Genomic DNA, 22,603 nt, shown 5'->3' on the forward strand with positions numbered 1-22,603 from the left:
GCTGTGTCTGCTGCATGTGAGGCATGGGACAGCCCAGGGCAGCAGTTGCGGGAAGACACAGCCCAGCACAATTCCTGTGGCTGGGATCCAGACATGTTGCCTGCAACCCTGGGTGCCCTGGATTCTACACACTTCTTCTTGCCCATGGCTGTGCCAGGAGATGGCAGCACGGCCAGCATGTCTCACCAGGCTGGGTGCTCCACACTGGGGCTCTGTCCCAGCGCAGGTCCTGCTGCGCCATGCCGTGTGCCACAGTGCTCCTAGCCATGTGGCACAGTCCTGCAGCAGCACGGAGAGGAACGTGGCTGGGCTGGGTGCAGTGCTCCCTGTCCCATCCAGGCACCCCAGGATCCCTGTCTGCTCCCCGGCTGGGAGGTCCCTGTCCCCCACCTCCCATCCCTTCTGCCTGTGCCTGACCTTGGTGTCTCCCAGCCCCAGGGCCCATCAGTGCCTGCTCTGGCTCTGCTTATTGACAGGGCTGGCGGCTGCTGGGCCGGCACCCCCCGCCACAGCCCTTCATTAGCTCGGCTGTCGGGCTGCATCACATCACCCACTGCCACACGCACGCCCCTGGCTCTGGCACTGCTGCTGCCACGTGTGTCCCTGCTGTCCCCACTGCCACATCATCATGTGGCCACCTCAGGGGGCTGAAGCCCCTGACCCCCAAGGTGAGGCTGTGTCCCTGTTTTTCCCATGGCACTCAGGATTCTGGTGGCCCCATGTCCTGTCCCATTGGTCCCCCAAAGCTTGAGCCCCCACAAAGCCCCCAGTGCCATTCCCAAGGCTAATGTGTCCCACTGCAGCAAAGCACTGCTGTGGTTGGGAAGGCTGTGTTTCCAGCACTCCATGATATCCTGTGTGCCCTTGTCGTTGGACACCACTACCCTGGTCCCAGCAGCTCCCTCAGTGTGGGTCGAGGTCCTGCCTCTGTCACCTGGCATGGGTGGGGCTACATCTTCAACATGGATGCAGCAGGGTGCCGGGCAGCCCCTCCAGCTGCTCCTTGGAAGAGATAGTCTTCTGAGTTCCAGCAGCTCCCCCAAAGCAAGGGGATGTAAGGCACAACTCCCCTGTGTCAGTGGGGCTTGTCCTTGGGCAGGGTCATGTGCAGCCCCTTGGTGGCACAGGGCCCACGGGCCAGGGCTGGCCCCCGGTATTGACAGCCCTGCTAATGACAGGGAGTGTCACCAGGGGCAGGAGCAGGCGTGGGGCCATCGACCGCATCGACCGGCGGTGCTGGGCGGCAAGGGCGCGGGGGTCCGTGGAGGGGGCAGGGGGACGTCAATGGGTGGTAATTAATGGGAACGAGGCCACGTGTGCAGGGCCAGGGCTGCCGCTGGCCACGTCCCTCTGCTCGGTGCAGCCGAGCGCGGTTATAAACGGCGGCCAGGCGACCCCCAAGCCAGAGCACACAGTCCCCTGAGCCAGCCCAGGTAAGATGGTGATGGATGTGGGGTCCCTTTGGCCCCAGCACTGCCTGCCATGGCATACTACTCCGTGCCGGTGCATGTCACAGTGTGCCCTGACATGCCATGCCAGGAGACCAAGCCTGCACTGCCCTGCTTCAGCTTCATCCCAGCCACAGGACGCCTCCTGCTCCAGCACTGCATCCCGAGCAGCTCAGCACCAGCACAGTTGCCCAGCAGGCTCCAGTCACTGAGGTGAGGCTGGGTGCTGTCTCTGCAGTGCCTCGGGGGTTATACCTGGATACCACTCCCACCCTAGCTCTCAGTGTCTTCTTTTTCTCTTACAGGTAGCTGAGCTCCAGGTCCTCCCACCTCCATCTGCCCCTGTCTCTGTCTGATATGTTTGATATTAGGTTGTTTTATTGGAAAACCAACTAAATATCAAACATATTCTTACAGCGCCAGGGACGCCCAGCACCGACTTGGCCAGATGCTGCCTGTGCTGTGTCTCAGGCAGGGGGACCCTCTGCACCCTGTCCTGCACCCTCTGCTAGTCCTCACTCCTGCAATAAAACCTGTCTGCCCATCTCCACAGGATTGAGAGGGGGAGCCCAGAGCTGTTCTGGGGGTTGGTGGAGGTTTGGGATGGCAGTGGGGTCAACGCTTACCACCTGTCCCCCCGCTCATGCCAGGGGTGATGACAATACAAAGGCCCGTGGCCCTGTGCCCAGCACTGCCTCCACCGCCCTGGCATGGTGGGGGGTTATTTATGGAGGTGCAGACATTTCTCAGGGCCCTTGGTGGGCACTGTCTCCCCCAGTGCCCTGCCCAGGGTATCTGGAGCTGCCCCAGCTCTCTGTCCCCCGGGTCCCTGGGTGCTGACCCCTTTAGCCCTCAACATCTGTCCCTGGGTGGGAGCAGTGGATCTCTTCCATGGGAAACCCTAACCTGGTTTATGGGGCCAGTGGGACCTCTGAGCCAACACAAGGAGGCTGCAAATCCCTTGGCTGCAGATGAAGTGCCACCACTTGCCCTAAGAATTCCTCCCTGTGCCTGGGGAATCTGCTCCTCCAGCTGCCAACAACATCCTCCACCTCAGCACCATCACCACCACAGCCGGAGCTGGGCTTGGGGATCAGCAGGCTCTCGGGGGGCTCTGCCCCCAGTGCTGGGTGCAGTTTCCCCTGCTGCTCCCTGCAGAGCCAAACACTCTCGGCCAAGCCCCAGCTCCCAAAATAGCGCCAGGATGATCTTGCCCTTTTCTATGCCACCCCCGGGCAGGGGTAAATGTCAGCCCAGGGCCACCAAAACATCCTAAGCCCCCCCAGGAAGGCAAATGGAGGGTGAGGACTTCATGCCAGTGCTGCACGGACGGACCCAGTTCAACATCCTGAGGAAGCACTCGGGGCACCAACCAGGGTGTCCTGTTGCACGGGGGGAGGGGGCACCTGGAACAATGCAGGACCCCCTCTCGCAGACCTGCTGCTGCTTTTTATAACGACCCAGCTGTCCTCGGGAGCCCAAATAAGGCTGTGACCACCAGGAGCCCCCAGGACACACAATGGGTCCTGAGCACAGACTTTTTGGGACGGTGGGGAGGCGGGTCAGCCCAAGAAAGGCAAAGCCACTGTGCTGGGCAGAGCTGATAAACGGGTAGTGGGGCACAGGCAACACAGCTGCTCTACCCACCCATTGTCTGTCTGCAACCTACTGCCCACCGCTGCCTGTGTCCCAGCAAGGATGGAGGCCATCAAGAAGAAGATGCAGATGCTGAAGCTGGACAAGGAGAATGCCCTGGACCGGGCAGAGCAGGCGGAGGCTGAGCAGAAGCAGGCGGAGGAGCGGAGCAAGCAGGTAGGGCAGACAGCCACAGCCCCCAGCCCGGGGGTGTTGCTTCTGCCTCTGCTGGGTTCTTCTGCCTGGTGCTGTGCCTCTGCTGAGCCCAGAACCAACAGAGACTCTGCCTGGGGTATGAGGGTGCGACAGCTGCTGCTATCCCACAGCTCAAGGGCACTCTGAGGGCTCTCGAGGGCTCAGTCCCTGCCAGCTGGTGGGATGTGGGAATGGGGTGGACACTGTGGGGCAGAGCTGGTCCCAAGGAAGGGGCAGGAGGAATGCCATGGGGCAGAGCTGCACCTGGGATGGGGCAGGCAGGGCTCTCTTGGGGTGCAGGGGTTCAGAGTGGTGTCCACCTGTGGTGACACCGCTGTCCTTCCAGCTGGAGGATGAGCTAGCTGCCATGCAGAAGAAGCTGAAGGGGACAGAGGATGAACTGGACAAATACTCTGAGGCCCTGAAAGATGCCCAGGAGAAGCTTGAGCTGGCAGAGAAGAAGGCGGCAGACGTATGTATGGGGTGCAAGGGAAGCTGAGCGTTGCCTTGCCCCCTTTCCTGGTGGGACTGCAGCCCTTTCCCTATGCCTTGGGGACACAGGAAAGTCCCTGTCCGGCTCAGTGTGCTCCCGGTAAAACTGTGTAGGTGTCTAGGAGCAGAGAATGGCCCTGTGAAGGACAAATCCAGAGGACAGAGCCAGGCAGCGAGCAGCCCATCAAGTGCGGGATATGGGGTCCACGTGTCCCCAGGAAGCTTTGAGTCACGGCTGGGGGTGGTGGAGCCGAGCTACGAGAAGGAGGAGGAGGAGGGGAGAGCCCTCATCCCCCTGCGGGCGGGGGTTCATGGGCAGCGTGAGCATTGCACAGCCCGGCTATTGTTGTCCGCTGTTTCCAGGAAAACAATGGTGCGAGCGGTGCAGGGTTTCACCCAGCGGCGCTCTGCTGCCATCAAGGGACATGAGGCCCCGTTCGTCACCTGTCAGGACCTGGCAGCCCTTGAGAGGCCGGGATGTCTCAGGGTCCAGTGTCAGAGCGATGCAGCCCAGCTCTGATGCAGAGAAGGCAGGAGCCATCCTCTCCCACCGTGCTCGTGGGGAAGTGCCTGAGCCCCTGCACAGCACCTCGGCTGCTCTCACTGGGAGCTCCAGCGCGCCGGGACATCTGTCACCCTGCAGCTTTGCTTGCAGGTCCCTGTGGCCATCCCCGCACTGGAATTGGCTTGTGTCGAGTGCAGCATTGCAGAGCTCTTTCTTTCCCTCACACCCCTCTTGCCTCGCTTTGCTCCTTGTTGGCATTTTCCCTGCTGCCACCACATCCTCACTTGCTTCCTCGTGGATCTCTCTCTGTGCACCTGGAATGCCTTTTCCTGGCTGCTGGCCCCCAGGGTGGCTGGCCCACGGGGGTCCCCCAGTTTCTCCCCGGCTCTGGGAAGTGGAGGGATTTTGTAACCTGGAGCATTGAAAAGGCAGAACTGCCTCCCGGGTGCTTCCAGCCCAACAGAGCCCTTTCGGTTCCCAGCTCATCCCTGGAAACATCCCATGCCACACGTGCCGTGCCAGAGGCTCCTGCAGCATGTACCTGCCTGGCTGCCGAGGGCTTCAGGCAGGCAGCCCGGAGCCTTTCCCTCCTGCCCACACGCTCCAAGCATTGACGAACAGGCTTCGTGGGGAATGGGAGCAATAACGGGGCTCAGTGGTGTGTTATCGAGCTCTCAGCAGGCTCCATGACCGGCACGACACTGAGGAACACAGCTCCCAGCTGTGACGAACGCTGCTCTCCGCGGCATTATCCGCCCTGGCACGGGAGGGTTCCCGCCTCGGCTCGGGTGGGATTGCACCGGTGGGATTTCACACGTGGAAGTGGAGCGCGAGCCTGGCGGCCACAGCCCTGCCCCGGCTGGAAGGGAGGAGCAGGATCTGCTGCAGGGCTGTGGGCTCCTGGCCCGGCGGAGCCTGGGGCTCCGCGGGGGTGGCAGTGCCCGAACCCGAGCCGGCGGCGGGGCCGTGCCCGAACCCGAACCGGCGGCGGGGCCGTGCCCGAACCCGGTGCCCGAACCGGCGGCGGGGCAGTGCCCGAACCCGAACCGGCGGCGGGGCAGTGCCCGAACCCGAACCGGCGGCGGGGCCGTGCCCGAACCCGGTGCCCGAACCGGCGGCGGGGCAGTGCCCGAACCCGAACCGGCGGCGGGGCAGTGCCCGAGCCCGGTGCCCGAGCCCGCGGCGGGGCCGTGCCCGAACCCGGTGCCCGAACCGGCGGCGGGGCCGTGCCCGAGCGCTGCCCCCGGGGCTGAGGGGAGCCCGGCCACGGAGCGGGCGGGTGTCAGGGGGGTCGCGTGGGGCAGGGCTGGGAAGCCCGTGTGGGCCCCGTGGGGCTGTGCCTGGTCCCTGTGACACGAGACCGGTCCCGGTGCCCCCAGGCCCACATGGAGCGGGTCCCGGTGGACCCAGGTGCCCGTGGGGCAGACCCCGGTGTCTCCCCCGGCCCGATGCCGGTGCCCCGTTCCCGCCAGGTGCGGATGTGCATCCCCCGCTCCCGCCGGTGCCGGTCCCGGCGCCCCCGCCACGCCCCGGGCGCTCCTCATCTCCCCGGTAACCGGGGCGGGGCGGAAGTGACGTCACTTCCGTCCGGCCGTTCCGGGCGCGGTCCCGGTGTCTGGGGGTGGCGGGGCTGGAGCGGAGGGACCGAGCATGGCCGGGGCCACCACGATCGAGGCGGTGAAGCGCAAGATCCAGGTGCTGCAGCAGCAGGCGGACGATGCGGAGGAGCGGGCGGAGCGGCTGCAGCGGGAGGTGGAAGCCGAGCGCCGCAACCGCGAGCAGGTACCGAGCCGCGGCCGCCGCGCGGGGGCAGAGCCGGCCGGGCGGCGCCCGGGGCCGGGGGTCGCCCCGAGCCGCGGGAGATGCCGACCCGGGCCGGCGTGTCCGCTGGGAGCGGGGCTCTCGCTCTGTGCCCGTGGCTCCCTCTGGGTCCCGGGGACCCGCCCGTGGTGCTGAGCAGACACCGAGGCCGGGGGGGTCGGCCTGTCGTCGTTCCGCTGTTGCCGGTGTCCCGGGCCGGACAGCAGCGGAGGAGGACCCGCCGGGGGGAGGGGGAGGCCCCGGCCATCTTGTGCGGCCCCGAGCCCGGCGCTGCGCGGGTAAGATGGAAGGAGCGAGCGGGCTCCCCCGGGATGCGGCCGGCGCAGGAGCCCTCCGGAGCTTCCCGAGCCCCGCATCCTGCCCAGAGCCCGGCGAGCGCCGCTCTCCGCTGCCCCTGGCACCGGCAGCCGCGGGGGAGCAGAGGGGCTGGGGGGAGTGCCTGAAAGGGAGGAGGGAGCAGCGACACAGGATCTGAGCTGGCAGCGCTGTCGCTCAGCGCCGGGCCGGGAGCACCGGGCAGGAAAGGCCGGGGACAGGGATGAGGGGACACGGGCAGGACCGCGAGGTGGCCGCCTCCCTTGGCCTGGGACACAGGCCAGGATGGTGGCGTTTTGGGGACAGGGATTGGGCTGACACGGGGCAGATCCTTGCTCGAATCTCAGCGTGACTCTCGTTGGATTTGCAGTGATTTTGCTGCATTTGAAGCGTGAAGCTGAGTGCTACCCCCGAGTGCTTGCGCCTGTGCCCGTGACAGCGCTGTGGCATTGCCAGGGATGAATCGGGCTCTGCTGCCCAGATCCATGGCAGAAGCTCCCGCCACTCCCAGGCCTCAGCTGGCTCTTTCTTTGCAGCCACATAAGGAATTCTCCTTGCAATAGCAGCATTGTCACGGGTACAGGCGTATTTTTCTCAGCTCCCTGAACCTCCTTCATGGGAGAGAACCAGTGCGCCCAGTATGGTGCCCAGGTCCTGGGGAGTCCTCTTGACTCTCTTGGGGCAGCAATAGTGAGTTCCGAAGGCCTGGATGAGCTTCTCACTTGATTTGCTGGGCTCCAGGTGCTCCCCGGTTCAGGGCTGCCTTTGTGAAGGAATCATGGAATAATGGGAATGTGCCACTTGTAGCAGGGGTGTCTGGAAGAGTTCACCTGGAAGTGTCACCCCATGCTCTGGGGAAGCCTCACAGTTTCATCTATGTCTAGAGAAAAGCAGCAGAACAGGAGGTGTAAGAGCTCTTCTGCAGCAGGGGAGAGGCACTTCCTCAAAATTAAGGGTGGTTTTTGGGTGGGTTGAACACTGCGTGCAGGAAGTCAGGGCTGAGTGATGCAGTTCTGAGAAAAAGTGGAGGCCCACTGTACTGGTGTGTCTCCATTGCCTGGGAGAAGGAAGGAGGGGGTCCTCCACCTTAACAGCTGGTAGCCCCTTTAACAGGGAAAAGATGCAGTCGGGCACTCTCCTTCCTGGTTCTGTTTAAGGTATTGTTGCGTTCCTCTTCAGGCAGACCACTTCTCCTTTCAGCGGGGTGGGTGTTGGCTCTGGGGCACCAAAGGGGTGTAGGCTTCTCCAGAGCCGGGTGTAGCTGCGTGGGAGCTCCTCTGTGCTCTCCCAGCCTGGTCTTGGGACCTGCCAGGGGAGCCTCAGTGCCAGTGGGGAGAAGAGCTCGGACAGCCCCTCTGGGAACTGGATGCAACCGGTGTTGGATCCCACTCTAACACTGCCGCCTTTCATCACTGTGCTCCTCCCGCCTCGGGCACGGTGTGGCGGGGAAGGGAGCTTTCTTATGTGCAGCTGGGATATTTCATGTTTGTGTGGCATATGCCTGTGCCCGGGTCTCTGCAGAAGACCACAGTGCTGCCCTGGAATGGCTGCACAGCTGCCTGCCTTTGCAGTGCTGTTGGCGAGCAGGATTCTGGACTCCCCCCGGGGGCTCCAGTGGGATGTCAGAGTCCCTGAAGCATCTGGGCTCCCCTGGGCTTTGGCTGGAGTGGATGTGGCTGTAAGCAGGGGCCTCACAGCCAATCAGGTCATGCCCCCAGGGTCCCAAAAAGATTGCAGCGAATCTCTGTTGACTGTTTAATCTGGGTCTCATCCAGAAGAGAAGTGCCATTGAAGGGATTTTCATCTTTGGCCTTGAGGTGCTTTGTTTTCAGCAGCACTGAAGGGCAGCTCCTGTCCTCTCTATCTACCCTGAATGTGTCCTGACTCAACGCTGGAGCAAGCCACAGGGTGATGGCAGTGCAGTATTGCCTTACTGAGCACAAGTGGCTGTGCCACACGAGTGGTGAACTGAGCACAAAGCTGCATGGTCTGTGTTTCTCACCATCTCTGTTGCTAGCACAGCGCCATGGGGGCTGGCTTGTACCTTGTGGCCTCTTTGAAGGCTAACTAAGACATGGATTACAGTGGTTGGGGGGTGGATTGGCCTCTGTGCCAGTTCTTTAAAGTCTCAGTCACATTTCTGGCAAATGTCTGCAGGCTGTCAGCAGTTTCACCAGCTCCCAATATGTGTAACTGAACCAAGGCAGCTATTGCTGGGGAACAGCCTCCTCGCCCTGTCTCAATACTGGAGAAGGCTTTTGCTCCTTCTCTGGATTGTTAGTGTGTTGCTGGGAGGAAGGAAGCCTCAAGCACTGCAGGCTCTCTGCTGGGGCTATGGGCTCTGCAGCAACAAGCCCTGGGGCTGGCCAGCACCTGTGACCAGCCCAGCTTGCCAGCACCCAGTACAGCTTGGCACATCCCTGAGCATGTTAATCCTTCTCACCTTGCTGGTGAGAGGGTTTGCCTCAGGCGATGCTCATGTCCCGATCACAGCAGTAAACTGACTCTGCTAAGTGGCAGCTGTCACCACGCTCTGGCCCCGTGGATAAGCAGGGCGTAATGAATGGCCTGGCAGGATCCCGGCAGCTGCAGAGGCAGCCCTTGGTGCAAGTCATCTCCTTGGTGTTCATGGCTTAAACTCAGAGCAGTGCAGGCTGACAGTGAGAAGCCTGCAGGAAGGCTGCAGAGCTAAGCGTGCTGCTTGCCTCTGCGAGAGTGGCTAAAGCATCCTGGGTTTGCTTTGGGCTCCCGTGTGCTGCTGCTGACCCCGTGGCAGATCTCAGCTGCCCTAGCTGAGCTGCTGAGCCTGCCCAGGCTGAGTTCCCTCCTCTGCTCCTCCAGGCTGAGGCAGAAGTGGCATCTTTGAATCGCCGTATCCAGCTGGTAGAGGAGGAGCTGGACCGAGCTCAGGAGCGCCTTGCCACAGCTCTGCAGAAGCTGGAAGAGGCAGAGAAGGCAGCAGATGAGAGCGAAAGGTGAGCAAGGACTCCTGTTTGCACGCTGTCAAACACTGAGGGTCAGGTGCCATCAACTTTCCCAGAGTGGGGAAGGAGATCCCACATCAAGACTGCATGTGGGAGTCAGTGCCTGCTTATGCAGAGCAGCTAAAACATTGCTGATGAACCTGAGGCTGCTGTGGGCCTTGGTTGTCGTGGAACCTGAGGCTAGCTAGGAAGTGCTGTGTGCCACCATGCATCCCTGCATCCAAAAGAGGAGAAATACATGGGTTCAGGGGCACCATTGCCTTGTAAATGTGCCTGCTGGTGGGGCAGCCTCTCTTCCATCTGCCTCTGCCAGCATGCTCCCTAACTGGCAGATGTTCCCTGACCTGGTCTGTGATTCAGAGGGGAGTGGTCCATTTCCAGCTGTCTGATGTGCTTCCTCCTGCACACACCGTGAGCAGCCTGAGCCAGCTGGTGGCCTGCCATAGAGACAGATTTGGCTCTTCCTTCATTCCAGATGTGGAAGTGCTTGACTTGGCTGTGCTGAGTCCTTCAGACAGCTGGGCTTGTTCTCAGCAGCATTGCACTCCCCTTGGCCTGGAAACCCAGTGATCTGCTGGAGGAATGTTCCAAAGAACAGTTAATTCCAAGCAATTGAGGTGGCTGCATTCACATCAGCCCAGTGGCCTCAGCCTTCCTGTGCCACCTTCTGCATTCAGAGGAATTGTGGCTTATCAAGAAGCACTGTGCTTCCAGGGCAGTGCTGTTAATGCTCTGGAACTTGTTGCACTGCTGGCTTGTGCAAGATTGTTTCACACATCTGCCCTCCCTGTGCTTGCTTTTGGGCAGAGGCATGAAAGTCATTGAAAACAGAGCTCTGAAGGATGAGGAGAAGATGGAACTGCAGGAGATCCAGCTCAAGGAAGCCAAGCACATTGCAGAGGAGGCAGACAGGAAGTATGAGGAGGTGAGACACTTGGGTGCTCTAGTATGACTGACCTGGGCCAGGAGACTTGAGTCCTCTTCCTGCTGACAGCAAAGCTAGGGGCAGAGCCTGGCTCTCAGCAGAGCCACATCAGTCCACTGCTTGGCCAAAAGCTTCCAGTGGCTCCTGCAGGCATTCCTTCCATTCTCTGCTCTGCAGAGCCTACAAATGCAAAACTCTCCTCCTTCCTCTTGACTTCTGATTGTCCTTTCCAGGTTGCTCGGAAACTGGTGATCATTGAAGGGGATCTGGAGCGTACTGAAGAGAGAGCTGAGCTTGCAGAGTCGTGAGTAGTCTGCTTGCATGTACCTGGCAGGTCTGCCTCTGCATGGGAACTAACACTGCATTGCTAACCTTGTTACACAAGGCCTGAAGCACAGGGTGGGTTTAGGTCTGTGAAGGAAAGGAATGAAAGCACTTCCCTTCTTGAAACAGGATTAGCTCCACTTAGGACACGGAGTTTGTAATGCGATTTTTCTTGGGTGGAGACACTCTGCCCCTTTGCATGGACTCACTCCCTAGTTGTGGAGGCTGGAGAGCCTTCCTCTCCTCAGCATTCAGCAGCACTGCTTTGTGTGTGCAGTCACAAGGTCGTTCACATTGCTGCAGAGCACAGTGCTTGTACTGAAGTGGCAGAGGCCTCCTGGGCCAGGGACTGGAGTGGCATATGGGGTGGCTGAGGGCAGAGCTGTGGCTGAGGCTGGTCTCTGGGCCTCTCCAAGTATTTGCAGTAACCACTATAGGCTTCTGCACTGCTCAGCAGAAATCTGGGCTTCCTCTGCTCAGAGCAGAGACACAAATTCTGGTGTTTGGGCTCCTTTCATGTATCCAGATGCTTCAGCTGATCCTTGAGGAGCTGGTCAGGGTCTTTCTGTGCTCTGGGCCTTGTCTAACACAGTTGGTGTGTATGCAGCAGCAGCAGCAGCAGCACTGTGCTTCCCGCCCAGATGTGCATGTTGTGACCATGACTTTTTTGTGTTTCCCCCTCACACCCTTTTTTGCTCTGTGGTGGTGTGGTTCTGGTGCTCCTTTTGACCTTGTCCCCACCTGGCTTGTGCCCTTGTGTGACCGTCACTAACAGTCATTGCCGGGAGCTGCAGGAGCAGATCAGAGTGATGGACCAGAACTTGAAGTGTCTGTCTGTTGCCGAAGAAAAGGTACTAACCTTTCCCTTCTTGAACCATTAAACCAAAACTCATGTGGTCTCCTCACTGTGCTCCTCCCCTCAGCTTAGCTGTGTCTCTCTCTTGCTCTCTCCTGGAACATTCTGTCTTCTCTGCCCATAAATATCCATTTCTGCGTGGTGGTGGCTGTCCTTCTGTCCATCAGAACAGCTTCCCTCCAAACAGCACACTAAACGTGAAGCTTCTACTTGGACACTCCAAGTCTGGCAGAAATCTGTGTCCACATCTCGCTGCTCAGCTGTGCCCCGTGCATGTGCTGGCAGAATATTTCAAACATGAGCTCAGAGGCAAAAAGGGAACTTGCTTTCTGCACAGGTGCCTCAAAGCAGGGTCCTATCCAGTCTGATCTCAGACAGTCTCCTAAAGAACTTCCTGATCTTCCCTGCACGTGGATTCACTTCTTGTCTCCTGTCTTTCCCTCCCACTTCTTCTTTTCCTTTTTTCCCCCCTTTTCTTACAAAACCCCACAGTAAATGTTCCGAGCTGGAGGAGGAGCTGAAGAATGTCACCAACAATCTCAAGTCTCTTGAGGCTCAGGCTGAGAAGGTAGGGCTGCCTGTCCCAGGGCCAGAAACCTTGCTGTCGTGCTAGGAGGGTAAATAGCAGAGCACCCACTGAAGTGGAAATTATTCAGCTACAGTCTTAAGCAAGCCAGGAGTGCTGTGCTTGCTCTGCTGGGAGGGCTGAGGTATTCCATTGGAGGTTCATGGAAGCTGGGGTGCAGGAAGTCTGGCTGCCCTTCCCTGCCTTGGGGCAGACTCAATCAGCCAGGATGTTTAAGCTGTTAAAATGTTAAGATGAGAATTTTTCTGCATCCAAGTTTGTGTTCCATGCATGATGTGGGACTTGCCACCTGGCCCAGTCCTGTTGGACTTGGGTGAGGATGTGAACAAGTCCCACGTGGAAGGTTCTGTTGGCATGTGTGCTGCAGTGAGGAGTTTATGCTGCCCTCTGTACATGTGGGCTCTCTGGAGAGGGAGGTATCTGGGGCTGCTGACTGCTGACTCCTTCTCCACAGTACTCTCAAAAAGAGGATAAATATGAAGAAGAGATCAAGATTCTGACTGATAAACTCAAAGAGGTGAGTGACCATGTCAAGATGGTTCAGCTGGGTGAGCTGGCCTCAGCTTGACTGGGAAGAGATGTGGAGGGTGGGAGACTCCATGTCCTTGGGCTGGTGCCCTTTCCTGTAGAGCTGTGGCACTAACTGGCTTATTTCTGTCTGGCAGGCGGAGACCCGTGCTGAATTTGCTGAACGCTCTGTAGCCAAGCTGGAGAAGACCATTGATGATCTGGAAGGTACATTCTGGGGATAGGAAACCAAGGAATGTGTGTTGAGTGAGAAGCTAAGGAGGGCTATCTCTCAGGTAGCTGGAGAGTGGACAGGCTGCTGTGCTTCTCATTACTTGAAGCATAACGCCACTTGGCCTGCAAGCTGAGGCTTGGCAAGAGTCCTGCCCTGTGCCTCTGCTCTGAAAACAGTTCCCCAGCTGTGTTGCAGGAGGTCTCAAGCTCTTGATCCAGACACCTGGCCTTATCTAGATAGCTTCTGTATTTTGGTAGTGATGTCCTCCGGAATGTAACTAGACCCCTGTGCTCCAGCTTAATCCAATTCATTTAGGAGTGGCACAGGAAAGAGACACCTGTACTTGTAAGAAATGGTCACAATAACATACTTGTGTGCAGAACATCATGCATGTGCTGGCTACTTCAAATGGGGTCTTGCAAGTCAACCACAGGAGTCAGTGAGTCTTCAAACAGCCCCCATGAAGATTCAGACTCCCCAGTATGAGAACTGAATCAAGGTTAAATCCCCAGCAGTTCAGTCCATGGAGTAGTCAGCCCGTGCCGAGGGTGGGTTCCTTTCCTCCTCCCATTCCTTCACATGGTTCTTCAGGAGCACTCCTGAAGCCAGCCATCACAGAACCTTGCCCCAAGCCACAGAAGGAGAAGGTTTCAGCTGCCTCCCTTAAGTCTGGGACTGTGGCCAGATTCTTTCTGGATTGCTGTGGCTGGAGTGGTGGTGCTGGTAAACCAAAACCCTTACATGTCTCCTACCTTGACCACAGGTGTGCCTTTGTGGTCTTTTAGTGCAAGATCTTGGAGATACAAAGCACTATCCTACTGTCTGGAGTCACTATTATCTAGAAATAGCAACGGTGTCAGCTGAGCTGTTCCAGAACTGCAGCCAAGCAGCAATCTGAGCCACCTCATGGTCCAGGACAAGCTTTTATTTGGAACTCCAAAAAGTCCTCCAAATTCCTGCATGCTCCCCTTGAAACCGTTGATTGAGAGTTGGCTCTGGTCTACAGCCTTGCTGCTGAAGTGACCTAGTTTATGACAACTGACAAAGTTCCCCAGGCTCTGCGAGGCTGTTAACAGCATGCCCAGCTGTACTACAGCCCAGGCAGCCAGAGTCTGTGCCAGCTCTGCAAGGCTCAGGGGTGTGTCAGGACAGTTCCAGGCCCACCCCTCCCTAGAGGCAGAGAGCTGCCTGTCTGCTCCATTATCTGATAGAGAACACTGGTGTGGCCAGTCTGCTCCCCCACCTCACTGCATCCTGCAGGATTGGAATTTCCTCTAATGCCCAGCTCTATTACATGAGTGACTTCTGCCAAGCCAGTCTTTGCATTGAGACACAGGTGAGAACAAAGCACCTCAATTATCAGTGCTCTCCTTAGGTGTGACAAGCTTCTCCCTAAGTGAATGGAGTTGCCTTTCCCTGCTGCTCCTCCTGACACTGGTTCCTGCTGACCTAGCTGGACAGCTTGTTTTTACAAGGTGATGTGGTTGAGTGCTTGGCTCTGCTGCCCTTGGAGCTGAGTTGTAATCCTGGAAAGCACTTGTGGGTCAGTTGGTCCTCAGGCTGCTGGAACCCTTCTGTTCATTGTTGGGGATGAACACGGAGTCGTGATGGCTCCACATCTAACTTCATTTTCTTCTGTTCGTGTGTACCATCCTGCTAGTCCCGCCCCAGTGTTGGAAGAACTCTTTGCCTTCCCTCATTGTTTACCTTTTGTTCTCCTCCTAAACCTCTTCTAGATGAGCTCTATGCCCAGAAACTGAAGTACAAAGCAATTAGTGAGGAACTGGACCACGCCCTGAATGACATGACTTCCATGTAAATATGAGCTGGCTGGCGTTCGCCTCTCGCTTCAGCAGGCTGGACCGCCAGTGCTTGCTTGGTTTGCTGTGGTTTCTGTAGTTGGAGAATCGATGGCGCTGTGCCGTCCAGGTTACTTCTACAGATCTGCCCAAGGAGCCCCAGCATGCCGTCCTCTAACTCTAGGTCCTTGTGGTCTGCATGTGTAACCAAGTGCTGTGCTGGCCTGAAAGGGTTCTGACTTAAATTTGAGTGCAATTCCGATTCCCACTGGGAAAGGCTTTCTCAGGAAATGTGGCTTTGTCATCTGCTGGAGCCACTGGGCCATGGTCTCAGGATTCCTTCTGGAAGAGGCTGTGGATAGTGCTCAGGTGGATTCCTTAGGAATTGCCACAATAGGCTTGAGATGGGCCAGATCATGAACTGATCTGTGGAAGTAGCTGAACTTGTGTGTTTCTGCAACTTCACTCCTCAGCTTTGTGTTCAGATCTGCAGTGGGTGCTGCTAACAACTGCTCTGTCTGGTCCTTGCACTAACCCAGGAGAGGCCAGGTCCTCACCCACAGAGAAGAGCCTTAACACGAGTGTCCCAGAGTTCCCTAAGCAGAGTTTGCTGTGCACAAACACTGAGGCGTTTCTTAAAATTAGTGTCTCCTTCTGTCTCACACAGATAAGTCTTGTGGTTCCAAACTCCACTTTGGATTTGTCTCTCTGCTTGGTGGCTTGTTCTGCATCTGCACCCGGCATTCACGCTCTCTTCATCTCACTCTGAATTCCAGTACCTTTTTCCAGTTACTGTGCACAGGGCATCCCTGGGAATGGGTGCTGTAAAGACACGGAAGCAGCAGCAGCAGCCCCCCAGTTCTGCTGCACTTGCTCCCAAACAAAGCTCCCTCTGTGTGACCTGATGTGCCAGACACAGCCTGCTCTGAGGGGCTGCCCTTTCTGTGTTGGGGGAGCAGGGAGGATGTTGTTCTCATTTGCATATCTTGTGTGGAGCCATAAAGCTCTTTTTGTATTTCTCTTGCCTCTTGCTCGAGCATGATGTCACCTTTTTAAAGGAAAACAGTTCCTGTATAAATGGCTGATGCTTTTGAGAAATGGGTTTCTAGTGACCACTTGCTGCTTTAGAGTAACTGTCTCAGCATTGCCTTCAAACTGGTGTCACTCTCAGTGGAACACAGACCTCACTAGCACGCTGGATTTTTCTTTGAGGTGTGTTGCTGGCTCCCAGATGCGATGGCAGCTTTGCAGACAGGGCCTGTGGGGTCAAACTGGAGGCTGGGGGTTGCAGGAGGAAGTTGGAGCTGTGCCTGACTGAAGACACTCCTCATTCCTGCCTGCTCTGGAGTGTTCACCAGCACTGGTTGCCAAACGCTGGCTTGCAGTGGGAGGTCACACACCTGATAGTCGTTAGCTAATAAATACTGTGTGAGCTCTGGCTGGTCTCCACTGGGGCAGAACTGGTTGGGTGTGAGCTGCTGCCTGTGCCAGGGGGAATGATGTGTGGCCTCTTGCTTCAGGAATGAGAATGCAGCAGGGCTGTGAGCATCTGAGCCAGGGAATCTTCTGCAGAGCCCTCCCCTGCCCACACGGGCTGGGGGCTGCAGGATCCTTCTAGGAGTGTGGCACAGAGCTTCCCACTGAGCACTGCCACTGGGCTGTGAATGCCTGGTGTGTGTCACTGCTGGTGCTGTTGCTAGTTGATGTGGTATGATAAACACTGGTCAGCCTCTCAAAACAGTATGTGCTGCCTCATGGTGGTTGGTCAAATACTTTTTCCTTTCTGGATCTGTTCATCTGCCACAGTGCCCGAAGAGCCCTTCGTGAGCAGAGTTCTGATGACATGGGACACTTCCCGTGGCTTTCTCAGGTTTGTGCCCTTCTGGTCTCCACGTGACAGCACTGGCAGTCAGGATAATCTAGGCACACTCACCTGCCCCAGCGTCCCACTCTGTATTTGGTGACAGGTGGGGAAGTGGGGGAGCACTCAAGAAATTTCCAAGTGTGGGCTGAGTCTCCTGGGTTGTGGGGCAGTGGCTGTGCCCTGTAAGCACAAAGCAAGAACCCAGAACTCTTCAGTTCTTCAGAGCAGAACTCTTCAGCTGCAGTAAATGCAGCTGCAGCTGAGTTGAGGATCTGGATCCTGTGGGAGGGGCAGGGCTTTTGTAAATGTGAAGGCTTCCAGTCCAGTGTTCCATTGTCAGCTCTTAAGACAACAGGGATGCCATCATTGTCTGTCAGTATCTGAAGGGAGGGTGTCAGAGGATGGACCAGCTTCTGCTCAGTGATGCCCAGCAGTAGGACAGGCAGCACATGGAAACTGATGCCCTGGAAGTTCCACCTGAACATGAGGAAGAATTTCTTCCCTGTGTTGGTAACTGAGCATTGAGCAGATTGCCCAGATACCATGTGAAGTCTACCTCACTCGAGATAATCCAGAATAATTGGAACACAGTCCTGTGCAAAGTGCTCTGGGGCAACCCTGCTTGAGCAAGGGGGTTGGACCACGTAACCAACAGTGCACCCTTCCAACCTCACGCCTCCTGTGATTGTTAGTGGGTGGGAGGTGGCAACCTGCCCTCGGGAAGTGCCTCTCCTCACAGGGTGGTCTGGTTGCATCCTAACTCTTGCTGTGGGGAGCTGGTGGCTCTGCTCTGCTCCGTGGCGTTCCCAGGAATGTTATCTAAGGCTGGGCTGTGGCAGGCCCTTTCCCCACTCATCTGGAAGGAATCCACTCTGGGTGGTGGATGGGTATGTGGGTGGGTGATGCAATGGTTACCCTGGGAGGTTTTGGAGACATCTGGTCTGACTGGATTGCTGGGCCTGTGCAGGCTGGTTACTGTGAGCTGTGCTGTGATGTGGGAGTGCTGCAAACACAGGTTAACTGACCAGGAGGGCCAGCTCCTGGGGCTCCCCACGTCCTGGGGCTCCCCGAGTGGCAGGGATAGCTGGTGAGGCTTCCCTGGGGTTGGGCAGAGAAGGGAGCAGGCCAAACACGGCGTAGCTGCTGCAGACCTGGGCATGTGTTCCATGTGGAGAAGCTGCTCCTGAAGTCTGGGAAGTTTAGTCATGCTAAACACTCCAGTCTGCTACCTTGTGTGGGTGAATCATCAGGTCCCTGTACACAAGCAGGAATGTTTGCTTGAAAGCTGTGAGCTGTTGCACCAAGTCCTGCTGAGCACAGTTCACTCTCATCCTCTGCCACTGGGGAGACCCAGGATCAGCCTGGATCACTTGGGTCTGGGGCCTGGCACTGGGGCTGCTCAGAGCCAGCATGAAGCCCGAGTCCCTCACAGCAATAGCAGCTGTTGTGCAAGACATGGGCCAGGATGCCATGTACCCACAACTTCCCTCAACTTCCCAGTTGTGGTAGGTCAAAAATCATTGGCTTCTCTGCCTGTGCCTTGGTCTCTTGGTGCCTTTAAAGAAGGGACAATCAATCAGCATTACTGCCCTGCAGAGCAAGGTGCAGTTAGAGCAGGTCCTGAGGACTGAGAGAAGCTGAGTGAAGCTGAAGTTGAGCTTCCCCCTCTGTGTGCAGATATTACACTGGAGGGGCTGAGCTGAGACTCTGGGGAGGGCGACAGCTTTGGCTGCTCCATGGAAACTCCACTTTCTGGAATTTTACCCAGCTAGGTCTTGTTCAAGAGCAAAATATTCTGAGATTGAAAGCAATGAAGAATGGTGTAGCTTCCCTTCAGAGGATGCCTGGAGAGTCTTAGGACGTCACAGTACAAAGATTAGAGGGGAAGGCCAAGGCTGTTCTCTGGGCTCACTCCTCCAGCAGAGGCATCACACTGTGGCACTGCAGGTGGTGCCGGTCACTTCTGTTAGGCTGGAAGATGATGTATAACGTTTTTTCACTGGAATTCCCCTAAGTGCAGGAATTGGAGCTGTCAGACTGGGAGGACTCTGCCCATGCAAATGCGCAGGAGAGATGCTGAATGTGTTCTCTGTAGTGGCTGGTTGTGGCTGACAGGCTGTGGGGCAGGACACTGGCCACCCAGCCCTGAGAAGTGACAGATCCTGGAAAGGGACCAAACATACTGATGAGCATGAGTGCTTTAGGATGCATGTGGCTGCTGGACCTCGGTGGGGCTCTAAGGACAGAGGGTGCAGAGGCCACAGCTGCAAAGGCAGTGGCAGCTTGTGCTCTGCTCATAGAGTTGTTCTGGGGCAGAAATAAAAAAAGGCTCTGTGCTCCAGAAGTCCCTCTGTGCTGTACCTGAAGCAGTTGCTGCCTTCAGTCCTAACTAGGTTGTTAGTGTGGCACCAGGTGTGTTCTCAGAGGAGGGTCCTCCAGGTCAGGGGTGTGATGTTTTCATTCTCAGCTCTTCTGATGTGCCTGTCCTGCTGTTCAGACCCTGTCAGTCTCACTGCACTGTGGTGTGGCTCCCTCTGGAAGCTATTTTTGGTACAGCTGTGGCAGGACTCGTTTCTGCAATGTGCTCCACAGGCTTAAAGCACATCCCAGATCTCTGTCCTTGCTGGGGTCCAGCCCAGCCCTGCCTGCAGGCTCCTCTTCTGGTGTCTCTTCTTCCTTTCTTTGCCTTTGTACATCTTTGGCAGCACTTTCACTTCTGCCCACACTTGGCTTCCTCTGTGATCTTCCTGAGCTGAAGCACAAGTTAGAGAAAGACAAACCCTTGGGAATAGCCCAGGCTGTCCTCAGAAGCCCACATTATGGAGACAGCTTGTTTGATGTGCTCATCTTGGTGCTCTACTAACCTTCCCTTTCTCTCTTTTTCTCTCTTCCTCTTGTTTCCCTTATCCTGCCGCTGCTGCAGAGCGCCTGTACAGCCAGCTTGAGAAAAACCGCCTGCTCTCTAATGAGCTGAAGTTAATGCTGCATGATCTGTGTGACTGAGAAGGGGCCCACTAATCCCATTAAACAGCTTATTGCGACCACCAGTGCTGTGGACCACAGTGAAATCTGATCATTAAGACTGGCAGACTTGCGAATTTTATGCAATTGCTGCTTTTTAATGAGGCACTTGGATTTATCCTGTAATTTATTTAAGCACTTTTTTTAATATATAAAGGTAACCTCTATTCCTGGTGAAGTCACCCCCAGACTTGGCTGTGTTTTGACCAGTCTTGTTTGCTTGTCCAGGGGGTCCTGCCTGGCTCCTCCATGGAACCAGAATAGCCGCAGCCCCCCAAATGAGGGGTGGGCTGAAGTTAGACTTATGTCTGCTTGAAGCTGCCTGTCAAGTGCTACAACCTTATTTACTATTAGCTGAATGACTGTAGGATTTCCTGGTGCATGGAATGATGGCTTCTACCAATAAATGACTGACCTTGTGGTCTGTGAGACACTGCACACTGTAGTACATTCCTATTTAGGGGAGTCCTAACTGAGAAGGTTTGGGGGCAGCAGTAATTTCCCAGGCCTGATGCCAGTGTGGCTGAAAGAGCCCTGAAATGGGTTGGGAAAGCTCACAGACATCTTGATAGCAAGTGCCAAAATGCTCAGCCTGAAGCTGTGACCTGGGTGCCTGCAGGGAGTATTTAAATGCTGCTGTTGCTCATGCTCGAGGAAGGCTGTTCTCTCTCTGCGCAGTTTCTAGACCTGGGGAGGTTGGAGTGGCTTTGGGAATCTGCCTGTACCTAAAGGACATTTTTCCACAGCCTGTCTGTCCAGTGTCCCAGCGTGTGGATGTCTCCAGTGATATGGGTGGGCTCACCTTTGGAGTGAAGCCTACTTAGAGCACTAGCTGCTGATCTGCTCTCCTCCTGGCTTAAGGAACATGTGAGAATTGACTGCACAGCTGCCTGTAGTGTTGGGCAGGTGCAGCTCCCTCACTCCTCACTCTGCCTGTCACTGCCCCAGCTCCTGCCCCGCTGCCCTTTGGGCTGGTGGTCTGCTCCCTGCTGCTGGGCTTGGCATCCCTGCCCTGTGCTGAGGGGAAGGGGGGCACAACCAGCTGTAGTTCCAGGGGTGTGTTGCTCTTGGGTGCCTTGCTGGGCCACGTGTGTCAGCTGTGGAGGTGTGGAAGCCCTGGGAAGAGCTGGCTGCAGTCAGAGACGCCTGCATGTGAAACACTGACCAGAGCTCTGGCTCAAGGTGCACCGTGGCCATACTGAGTGGGAGCAGCAGCAGTGGGAGAGGCGAGGGCTGCACACGAGCCAGGTAACCCCAAAGCTTCCAGCTGTACCCAGCCAGGCACTCCGGCCCAAGGATCGCTGCAGCTGCGTGTGGGGAAGGGGCTGGCACAAGCTTTCTTTGGCAAAGGACTCTCTGTTGTTTGATGCTGATTCATAACTCTCGACTCTTGTTCCTGCCAGATAAACTGAAATCCACCAAAGAGGAGCATCTCTGCACGCAAAGAATGCTGGACCAGACCCTGCTAGACCTGAATGAGATGTAATGGATCCCTGCCACTGCCTCTGCCACGCCATGCCAGCCCAGCTGCTGCTGCCCTCTAACCCTGGGGCCAGAGTTTACTTTCTGTTGCCAACTTGACCAAACACAAATCTCCTTTGTTCCAGGGTTAAAGGCCACCAGGTTGGGCAGAGCTTCAAACAGCATCATTAAGGGAAGTAAACAATGCAATAATGTTTGGAGAGCATGTTTGAGATGTACACATTTTGTAACTACCTTTTTTTGTAGCAACCATTATAAACATTCCAAATAACGTGTGAGGCTGGTGAGCTATACTTCAGAGCTCTTGGCTTTAAAATTTGGTATTAACCTTCTGTTAATCGGCTCTGGGCCACCCTGCTTTGGCAGGGCAGGAAACGGATATGATGGTTCTGGCCGTGAGTCAGAGTAGCCAGGCTAGGCTGACAGCCTGTCGAGAAAACTTCCTTTTCCAGGAGCTGTTTGCCAAAAGCACAGTTCAGTTTTTCAGCTTTAAGGTAGCTCTGTATTGGGAAGGAATATCTGGGGTGAAAGGTGTGTTTTTTTGGGGGGTTGTTTTTGTTTTTCTTAAGCCAAGCCTGTCATCTGAACAATTGAACTGATTGAACCTTCACAGGGATTGTGTCCCTTCCCCTCCACACCTGAAGGGCTTAGAGAAGCCAGTGTCCCTGTAACCCATCGCTACCCTGGAGCTGACTTTGCCTTCACTAAGTGCTGATGCACCGAGCTTCACTGCTCATCACTGGGTTACACTTAACAACTTAAGTACAACAGCCTTGTGTCCTTGGAGAAGTGTTTTTGCCTACCTGGAGGGAGGGAGCCAAGCCTTCCCTCCTGCCCAGGACTGCTCTTATTGTCTTAATTGAGTACAAGCCATGTCGCTGTGCATTGCTGGTGTGTCGTGGTTGTGAGGCGTGAGTGTGGCAGTGTCACGCTCGCAGTGTGTAGCTTGTGGTTTGAGCATGCTGCCTGGTTGTAGCAGTTTTTGGGGCCAATCTGGAGACAAAAACCATATCCAGTGTTTTGATACTAAATTGAAAAATTGTGTTACTGTCTTTTGAAATAAAAACTGATCCCTCCACGTGGCTGCTGGCTGCAGAACTTTACTGTGCAGGCTTGTGGGGGATGAGGGTGGGGATGAAGACGGGTGGGACCAGGCATAGGGTAAATAGCACTTCCCAGGGCAGGAGTGCAAAAGCAAGCAGGACTGTGGTGATGAGTTCCTCAGTCACTTTGGAGACAGCACTGAGTTGGGTGGAAGTGTTAATCTGCTGGAGAGCTCTGCAGAGGGTTCTGTAAAGCCTAGATCCTGTAAGTGTGACAGTCAACAAGGCCAAGTGTCAGGTACTGTCTTTGGGTCACCATAACCTGCTGCAGTGTTCCAGGCTTACGGAAAAGTGGCTGGACAGCTGGAAAACAACCTGGGAGTGCTGGTTGACAGCAGCTGCACATAAGCTGGTGTGTGCCCAGCTGGGCAGGAGGCCAAGGGCACCTGGCTGGTACCTGCCATGGTGTGGCAGTGGGACCAGGCAGTGCCTGTCCCCTGTGCTGGACACTGCTGAGGAGCCACAAACCCTGGGGCCAGTTTTGGGCCCCTTAAACAAGAAAGATC

At 56.4% G+C, this 22,603-nt stretch overlaps 1 protein-coding gene across 19 annotated transcripts; it reads left to right on the top strand.

The window, feature by feature from the left end:
* The first annotated feature begins 2,986 nt into the window (after positions 1-2,986).
* On the top strand, positions 2,987-22,076 carry TPM3 (tropomyosin 3). 19 transcript variants are annotated; one of them, XM_085560509.1, is made up of 12 exons: positions 3,029-3,260; positions 3,625-3,750; positions 9,253-9,386; positions 10,203-10,320; positions 10,554-10,624; positions 11,420-11,495; positions 12,541-12,603; positions 12,752-12,821; positions 14,565-14,643; positions 16,434-16,497; positions 20,259-20,379; positions 20,916-21,056. In XM_085560509.1, exons 1-11 carry the CDS (start codon positions 3,147-3,149, stop codon positions 20,334-20,336), a joined length of 993 nt encoding a protein of 330 aa, XP_085416635.1. In that variant the 5' UTR covers positions 3,029-3,146; the 3' UTR covers positions 20,337-20,379; positions 20,916-21,056. The 19 variants fall into 19 exon arrangements, with proteins under 19 accessions (XP_085416640.1, XP_085416635.1, XP_085416645.1 ...); XM_085560508.1 differs by lacking the exon at positions 11,420-11,495 and adding an exon at positions 11,993-12,068 and having other exon boundaries at positions 3,037-3,260; positions 20,916-21,044; XM_085560510.1 differs by lacking the exons at positions 11,420-11,495; positions 20,259-20,379; positions 20,916-21,056 and adding exons at positions 11,993-12,068; positions 19,415-19,702 and having other exon boundaries at positions 3,038-3,260.
* The last annotated feature ends 527 nt before the right edge of the window (positions 22,077-22,603 follow it).

This window comes from Lonchura striata, chromosome 25, assembly GCF_050655825.1.
Source record: "Lonchura striata isolate lonStrDom1 chromosome 25, ASM5065582v1, whole genome shotgun sequence".
Classification (NCBI taxonomy): Eukaryota; Metazoa; Chordata; class Aves; order Passeriformes; family Estrildidae; genus Lonchura; species Lonchura striata.